Raw genomic sequence first — 10001 nt, forward strand, 5'->3', positions numbered from 1 at the left:
ATTATCACAACAACTAGTGCTGCAAATGCAATAAGTCAAAAACAGACCAACCTCCAGCTTTGGCTTCTCTTACCAATAGAAACAAAGGTAGACTATTTCATCATCAACAGATTCATCATCCATTCAGCAGCACAATCCTATCTAAAATATCAGAGTAAAACAAAAGTCACTATCTTTACCAACTAGTTTTTGAAGCAAGCATAATTAACTATCAAAACAACCTTCATTAGTTTAAAACATTACCAAACTATCAAAGCTACCAAATAAATAAATAACACAATAGTACTCCCCAGCAGAAGAATAGAAAACCTGAAAGTTGTTGCTAGCTATCAACACTGTAAGAATGTACAACACATCATGATATTGCTCATATCATAACATAATAATCAATAGAATATAATCACAACAACTAAATCATCACCTAATTTGTACAACAAATCCGCTTGTCTAAACCTAAATTGACCAGAATTCCCTGCATTTACAATCACACGAAATTCCCTCATTGAGCTAATCAGAAACATTGAATGAAGATTACACAAGTTATATTTCATCTCGATAAATATAATTCACAATAGGTGTCTCTTTGAATACAAGTTAAAGAGTGTTTTTCAAAGCTTTCCTACTAAAAAAAAACACTTTATTTTCAGTAGAAAAACTCTCAAAAACTCTATTAAACTAGTATCCAAGAACAGGTTCTATGTATCTGAAATGTGAACTGTCCTATCTTCCTCCAAGGGTTCCAATTCAACAATACATGAATGTGTGTGTGTGAATTTCAAAGAGCAAGATCACCTGCAATCAGGGAACTTTCACACTCACACATTCAACTAATCAGAACCATTGAATGAAGATTGTACAGGCTTATATGTTATCTTGATGAATATAACTTGAAATGTGAACTATCCTATGTTGATTCAGGGAAATGTGAATGCAGAGAATCCATTTTCAGCCAGCAAAGAACAAAAAGAATAATAAAATTGGCAACCACAAGAGAATCAAACTCATTCCGAATCATGATTCCGCGAGGAACCAAAAGAAGAACACGTGTCGCTATTCAACGCAACATCGCCATCGCCATCGCCATTGCCATGGCTTTCACCGAGCAAGAGCCTCAACAGCTCGGCGGCCTTGCTCTTCCCCTTGCTGCTCCCGCCGTCCCTGACGTCGGCGACGCCGTCGAGCGCGCCGAACGCAACGGCGTCTCGGACGTCGGCGGCGACCTTGTCGCCGCCGCAGCGCACCAAATTGAGGAGCGCGGAGACGGCGTTCTCCTTGGTGCGCATGGTGGCGGCGGTGGAGAGGTCGAGGAGGTCGGCGAGGACGCGGAGGGCGGAGGCCTTGCGGAAGGCGTCGGCGGCGTCGGGGGAGGCGGCGACCTGCGCGACGACGGCGGTGGCGTCCTCGACGATGCCGAGCCTGCCGTCCTTAACGAGGAGGGAGAAAAGCGCGGGAACGACGCCGAGGTTTATCATGGTGGAGCGGTTGAGCGGGTGAAGGGCGATGGCGAAGAGAGCCTTGAGCGCGTCCTTGATGGTGCGCGGAGGGGAGGACACGTGGCAGCGGAGGATGTCGACGAGCGCGTAGACGATCTCGCGCTTGGACCCCACGAGGGGGCGGTACTCGTCCACGGAGGAGAGGAGGCTGTGAATGGCGGCGGATGCCGACTGGACGGCGGCGGGGGAGGAGGTGGTGTTGTGGTGCGAGATCACGTGCGCGATGGCGTCGAGGACGCCACGTGTCGCCATGAGGGGTTCCTTTTGGGTTATGGAGAGGTTGAGGAGTGTGGCTGCGGCGTTCTCTTGGGAGGGGTGGGAGGAGGAGTAGAGGGTCTCTGCGATGTAGGGGATTGCGCCTGCGTCCGCGATGATGGGTCGGGTTTCGGGGTCTTGCTTCGACATGAGGCGGAGCTGGCAGAGGGCGTCCATGCGGGCTGCTTCGGAGACGGAGCTGAGCTTCGAGACGAGGCTGCGGACGGTGCGGCGCTTCGGCTCCATTGCGAAGGAGGTTGGGACTTGGGAGGGAGAGGGAAAAGCGCGTTGCAAGGGCGTGTTTGGTTAGGTTGGAGGCGTGGGGAAGTAGGACTCAGAAGGGGAAGGGAGTGTGATGAGATTGGGTCGTGGCGGTTTCCCGCGGGGTTGACTGGTTGAGGCTTGGAGGTGGACAGGTAGGTATTTTATTTGGAGGGGAAACACCCAAACAAAGGTCTAAGGATAGCATTTTGATTCCTTTCATACACCTTTTCTTCTTTTCTTTAGTAATTAGATCAATCACATTTTCATTTCAAACCTTTTTTTTTTTTTTTTCTCATTGCCTTTTTAATCCGGTTTTAACAGCGTTCTTCACCCTTTTTTTTTTTAAATTCCTTTCATACACACTTTTTTTCTTTTTTGGATTTTAAGAGGGACTTTTTCACTTTTTCTCTATGTAAATTCTTTTCGTACACACTTTTGTATTTATTGTTTTTTAATTGAATTTTAAGAGTGTAGTTAGTTGGAATTGGAAACATATCACAAGATAAATGTTTAGCAGATACTACAACCATAAACTTTAACAACTACATAGATGAGCCCATAACCTTTAACAACTACATAGATGAGCCTAATGATAATTGTTGAGATAAAGAACTTTCAATTTAGTAGTTGAATTTACAAAATTTATATTTAATATAAAGTTATTAAGTAGTATAATACTTAGTAAAAGTTACATTGGTGTTGTTTGAACCATCTTCATATATATGTGTATGTGCGCGCGTGTGCATGCACAATGTATAATTATAGTTGAAATCCTATGAAAGGGTTTATTTTATTATTATAATTGTTAAAGAAACTTTTAAACATGAGTATGTAACGATCTACCATGGCTGTACACTACGAAACAACAACTAAACAATTGAAATATATACTAAAATAGTATAATACAAATATATAAACATATATGCAGCACAGGTGGCCCAACATGCCACAAATATATATATATATATATATATTTACAACTAACAACAAAATATTCTACCCCTATGGGTAGTTTACAAAATACAAACATCTCTAGCTCCCGCCACTAGGTAGCCTCCATCTTCAACATGTTAGTCTATCTCAACCCTGCTCTCATACAATATATGATCATCGCAGTCCAAACCACATGGAAACATACAAGGACAAGCTAGGTAAAATAAACAACACATAATATATATACAACATAGCAACTTATGGTTCATCATCATCACATTCAACGCAAACAACAAACAACTCCTAAACTATTCACATTTTCTACAACTTACAACACATCATCACATAACAACACATTATCATCACATCAACACATATTCAACTCATTAACACATATACGTCGTCACACATTTCAACTCGAAGATTTCCTACAACATAGGGTGAGCAATTTAAGTGATTAGATCCTATCGAACCGACAACACAAAACTTTTTTGAGCTTGCTAGGTAAACAACAAATTTGGATAAAAATCCACAACACGATAACGATTTCTCAGACTTTGTCACTTAAACAACGTAGAATAGTACTATGATAGGATAGGACAACTAGGTTTAGACCTACCACGACATTAGTTAGCTCAACTAAGCCACCTATGGGATTAGTCTACTGATTATCCTCTAAATATAACCCTTTAATACTCGATTAGGAACTAAGTTCCCTACTTCGTACTTTACTCAAATTGGCCGCTTGTAATTGGTATAGCTTGACTTGGCCCCTATACCATGGTTGCTTTATACACGTGTGCATCAACCTTGCCCACACACGGGATCAACTAAGTCCTATAGGAGAACAACACATCATCCACTCCAAGAGACAACTTCCCAAAGGGGGTTTTCAACAAATTGGGCTCTCAAAGTACCATAACATACTCAATCAACACAATGGGATGAACAACTTTTCAAAAATATCTCTTTTAGTCCTAAGTGGTCAACACAACTAAACAACACAGCTCAATGAACACACAACTCAATAGCACAGTTCAACTCAACAACTCAGAATAACAACACAATAATTTATTATATTTTTAGTACAACAACATAGTTATCATCTCATCAACTCAACTATCATCTCATTTCAACTTTAAACAACACAAACAACTCAATAACTCGACAACTCAACTCACAAGTTATAGCTCAACCATCATAAAGTAACATCTTTTCAACACATAGTACGACATACAACTTTATAACAACATACAACTCTCAACTAACAACTTAGCAACATTATCATCATGCACTTCACAACTCTCAACTAGATCATCTCATCATATTTCACAACATATACATAGTCAACACACAACATATAAGAACTTTAACAACTTAATTTCAACATGCTTCAAAAATATCATCTTTTCAACATATAATTGATCAACACACAACTCATAAACAACTTAAATAACATACAACATATAAACAACTCCAATAACACGCAACATGTTCAACACATAATGTTCCTCATTATATCGATTCTCTACAACTTATTCAACATCATTTAACCATAATACAACTCAAACAACAAGTTTTCAACATACAACTCATCCATCATGTAAGCAACCAACTTAATTAGAATTTTTTTTTTATTAAACTAAGTTCCCAAGCTTAGTGCAGAAACTCATGCTCAGCCTCAGCCTTCTAGAGGCACAACTCAGCTCTCATGTTCAGCATAGAATCCCACGCTCAGCGTCAGCCTTCCAAAGGCACAACTTACTCATGCTCAGTGTAGAATCTCACGTTCAGTCCTAGCTTTCCAACAACACTCTCAAATTTTCACGCTAAGTGTCCCAAGCCCAGTAAACTCATACCAATAGATGAATAACTCAAATCTCCAAATCCTCTCAACCTATGCAATGATCAAGGCATGCAACTCAAAAACCTTCCAACACTAACATCATACAACTCAGAAAATCCAAGAAAAACAGCATGCATCCACAACAAACTCAAGAAAATCATCACATTTAAACCTTACCTCAAAAACAACAAAAACCCTCAATTTTCAACACAAAACCCCCTTGAATCCTCCCCACAGTTGCAGATTTCACAAATTTACCAACATTAACCTTCAATCCATTCATCAACTCTACGTGTTCAACCCAAAACTCCAAAATTCCAGTTTTCCTTACCTCAAAGGAAGAAGAATCCAACTCCAAGCTAAAGAGAAGGGAGAAGAAGAAGTGTTCGCACGACTTCGAGGTTGAGGAATGACAACGGAACTTCAACCACGACTTTGAGACTTCCTTGCACTCTTAAGGTTCAACAACTTGCAAATGAGACCAATAATGTATCAACTTCAGCTAAAGGGTGAAGAGTGAAGGATAGTGGTTAACAAGGAAGAACGTTTAGAGGTTGAAGAGAAAATAAGAGTGAAGGGGTTTACGAGTCTTACAACGCATATATTATCGCATGTATATTTAGATCCTACATGCATGTTAATCGTAGGTAGTAATATTTATGTTTTTTTGCTATGAGTATCTGAACTATAAAATGTAGTGATCTAACGAACTATTACATGTTCCCATAAATAATAATCATGATATTTTTATTCATAACCTTTATAATATTATTTTATTTTTTATATGACCTTTTTATAAGTAAAAAAAAAAGTTTAATTTAAGTCGGACCAGAAAACATGATTTAATAAAGAAAACTACATATTATGTTTATAAATTAAAAAAAAAAGTGAACATATGAGTTTAGTATAAGCGATACATGTCACATCATGCAAGATTACATATCATTTTACTTATACGATTTATTTATAAAAAAAATTAATATATTATGGAAAAATATTTTGATTTATTTTAATATATTTTCACTTTTTAATTCATTATTTTAATTTTTTAATTTTTTAAAAATGCAATTTATTTAAATTCTTATAATTTATTTTTAATATATTACTTTAATTTTTTGAAGACAAAAATATTGTCTTTCATATATTAAGAAAAAGTAAATTGTAACGACCCGTCATGGTCTCTACACTTAGTGGAATCGCACTACAACTAGTGAACTAAGAGAAATATTAAAGTTGGATAACTCATACATACAAGTAGATATAAATATAATAATAACGATGTTTCTATGTACAAAATATAACATCATATATGTAAAGTCATCCCAAATACAATATCTCCCTAGTGTCGGTCAAGCACAAACAAAACAGTTACCCAATACGGTAACTCTAACACGAGGAAAAAACTCCACATCTCGCAACGGTCACCTCAACTCCAAGTTAGCCTTGACCTGCTCTCATACCAAGTATGATCATCGCAGTCCATCCACATGAAAACAAAAGGGTAAGCTAGAGTTCAAAAATCAATCATACAAGTATAGAACAAAATCTATACTACACATTCATCCAATCAAGTCCCAAAGGAACTCTCATCTCAATCAATCATCAATTCATCAAACATGAAGTCACACCACACACTTCATCATAACAACAATCATGCAATAACATGTAATTCATGACATATATCAGTGCATATCAATCATCTAATGCGTTGTCACGCATACACCTAGGAGATCTCCCTAACAACAGAGTAGTGTAAGAGACATCCCAATCCTACTGAAATCACCCTAACCGTTTTCACACCAAATGCGCCTGCTCGGTCACAACTAAACAGAATATAAATCCTCCCTCGGGTTTACTCGGATGATATCAGTTTCACAATTGGAAGTCCAGTTCCACCTCAGGTATAGCATAGCTAGGTACAGACTTACCACGCCCTTGGCATGCATTACCAAGTCACTTGTGGAGTTCGCCCACCGACTATCCGTAAGCAACCACGCACCTTCCCTAGTACTTGGTTAAGGAAATAACCCTCGACCTCATACTCCGCTCCAACACTAGCTAAGGACTTAGAGGAGACTCACCCAAACCAGTGGCCTACCTGAGCACCACTCTCACCTAAAATTAGTGGCCTACCTGAGCACCACTCTCATATATCAGTGGCCTATCCAAGCACCACTCTCAAGAGACTCTATGTGAGCTCTTCTAGTTTGAAAACATTTTCCCTCTCCTCAAGTCCTAGGCTAGACTCATGCCATAAGGCATCACATGCAACTATGCATCACACATCATACATGGTCTACCCACCATCATGATCAATAATCATACTCATGCCATAAGGCATCACATGCAATAATACATTATACATCATACATGGTCTACCTACCATCATGATCAATAATCATACTCATGCCATAAGGCATCACATGCAATAATGCATCATACATCATACATGGTCTACCCACCATCATGATCAATAATCATACTCATATGAACATATACTCATGCCATATCATATTTAAACATTCATATATAATATCATTACCAAGCATACATATGAATTACACCTCACCATACATCATATATCATACATACATGATCCAAAACTTCAACTTAACATGCATTATCATCATTTCATTCATAAACATGTTCACGCCCCGCGCACTAAGCGTGCCTAGCTTAATCCCAACCCGAGAGTCCTAAAACTCATCAACGCCTGGCGCGTTCAACTCGTGTCTGGCATCCTTGAGACAGAGACTCCTAAGAGTCTCCACGCCCGGCGCACCCATCCTACGCCCGGCTTGCTCCAAATAGAGACCATCAAGAGTCTCTCCACGCCTGGTGCGCTTACCCGCACCCGGCATCGTCCACACAGAGACCTTCAGAGGTCTTTGCGTCCGACGCATCAATCTTGCGCCCGGCACCACACCAGTAAAGTCACAAACAGGTTCACTATCTGATATCGCGCCTGGTGTGGTTCTTCCCTCGCCCAACGCGACCCATCCAGAGACCCCTCATTTTCAATCACGCCCGACGTGACTAACCTCGCACTCTACGTGATCAAGAAATGGGTACTTCTAATGAATGCACGCCCGGTGCCAAGAACTGCGCCCGGTGCAAATTCAAACAGCATCCTCCAAAACTTAGAAAATCTCCTCCAACACCTGAATATCAGCAAATCCAGCCAAATTAAAATACAAAAACACAATGCATAGGCTCCATACAACACAAAAACAAACTCAAAATCAATATGCACCCATTCGATGCATCAAAATCACCAAAAATCCCATTTTTACCAAAACCCTAAAAAATGAGAGAATTCTCCGATCCAACCATGGATCTTCGACTTTCATGCATCAATTGAGTCACTAAACTCACATGCAACTAAACGACAAACATTCTAGCTTCCTTTACCTGAAAATTGGCTTAGAATAGCCAAGAACGGAGAAGAAGTAGAATTTCCTTCCGAAGCTCAACCTGGAACTTCAATCCTCCAAAAGCAAGCTTCCTAGCCTGAATTCCAAGAGAAGACAGAAGAGATTAGCGATCTAGAGGAGAAGAATAATCATACAGAGAAATTTGAGAGAGAAAGGAGCTTATAGACCTAGAGCCCTTCTCTTTAAAACTTCTCTCTAAAACCTCTCTCTAAGTTCCCTTTTTATCTTTTCCTCAACTGCATGCATGTGGCCTATTTATAGAAGTCTGGAATGGCCAGAACGACCCGTTTTGGATTCGGAACGGCTCGTTCTGCACTCATTTGTCATATGTAAAATTCATATCCAGAACGGCCCGTTCTGGGATTGCATTTAACTCACAACGACCATGTTTGGAACGACCCGTTCTTAACTAGGATTTATAGGCCTATTTAGTAGTTTGGAACGGTCTGTTCCAATTTGGGAACAGCCCGTTCTGGACTACTAAATCACTCTTGTTTTAGTAGTTTGGAACTGTCCATTCCAATTTGGGAACGTCCTGTTCCAGTCTACTAACTACGTTAAATAAATTATATTACAATAAGTCAAAATTGATGAATTGAAATGTAAAAATAATATTAAGAAATAATATATTAAAAATATATTATGAGCATCAAAATAAATTTATTATTTTTTTATAAAAAATAAAATATTTAAAGTAACTTAGTGAATTGAAAAGAAAAAAAATATTAATAATATATTATAATTAAAATAAATCATCAAAATAAGTTTTATTAATTATCTTATTTATATAAGAAAATAGTAAATACATTATTAAGTTGAATTACGCATGCCTAAAAATAATATATTTATCTTAATTTCAAATATCTTTCATTTTATAATTAATATTATTTATAGTTAAGTTTTTTCAACACTAAAGTAAATGAATTAAAAAAAACACTAAAAAAATATCAATAATTAGGTCTCAGAAGTAACAATTTTTTTTTATTTTTTATAAATAATAACTAAAATTAAACTGAGAGATATTTACTTATACTTCAAAATATATTTAAGTTATATATTAAAGTTAATATTTGGTTTATTATTTTTAATATTATTTACTTTTTTTGGTTCGTCCCTGGAGTATCCACCGCCGATAGCAGTGACTAATCTCCTCGTTACGTCGGAGGCACCTCAAAAGGTGAGATAGCTGGCCCTAAGATTTAACGCGGCTGCATACACAAAGCAGGATTCGAATCCCTGACCTTGCTTAAGCGTGGATCAACCCCTACCGCTAATATTATTTACTTAACTAAGCTAACTAATTAATTAGACTTTAAAACATTTTTAATACCATTTTAATTAGATAAGTTTGTACTAAGTCTACACGTAATTCAATTCGTTAATAAATAAGACTTGTCTAACTTGCCTCCAAAGTCCAAACAATGATTTAATCCATTTTTAACCTTATAATAATTGATATAATATTATCCTTCCAATATTCATTATAAGATTTTTAATTTAATGTCTTAACTATTTAACTTGGTTTCAAAAAAACTATTTAACTTAGGCTTATGTACAATACTTTCAGGCAATAATTACCCCGTGCCAATTGAATTTGGATCATCAAAATTCAAGATATGATTTGAGAGAGACAATTGAAACTTTTTAATAATGTGTTTGGATAAAAAATTTTAAATTTTTTTAATTTGAATTACTTTAATTTTAATTTTTATTATTTTAAAATTTTAATTTAGATATGATAATTTAATTTTTATATGGATAAAATTAATTTTAATA

At 37.4% G+C, this 10001-nt stretch overlaps 1 protein-coding gene across 1 annotated transcript; it reads right to left on the minus strand.

The window, feature by feature from the left end:
* Positions 1-295: 295 nt before the first annotated feature.
* Positions 296-2230, minus strand: LOC109791049 (ARM repeat superfamily protein). The gene has a single exon (XM_020350301.3). The coding sequence runs from the start codon at positions 1992-1994 to the stop codon at positions 1002-1004; it is 993 nt and encodes a 330-aa protein (XP_020205890.2). The 5' UTR covers positions 1995-2230; the 3' UTR covers positions 296-1001.
* Between the last annotated feature and the right edge of the window lie 7771 nt (positions 2231-10001).

This window comes from Cajanus cajan, chromosome 8 (genome assembly GCF_000230855.2).
Source record: "Cajanus cajan strain Asha chromosome 8, NIPB_CcT2T_4, whole genome shotgun sequence".
Lineage (NCBI taxonomy): Eukaryota > Viridiplantae > Streptophyta > Magnoliopsida > Fabales > Fabaceae > Cajanus > Cajanus cajan.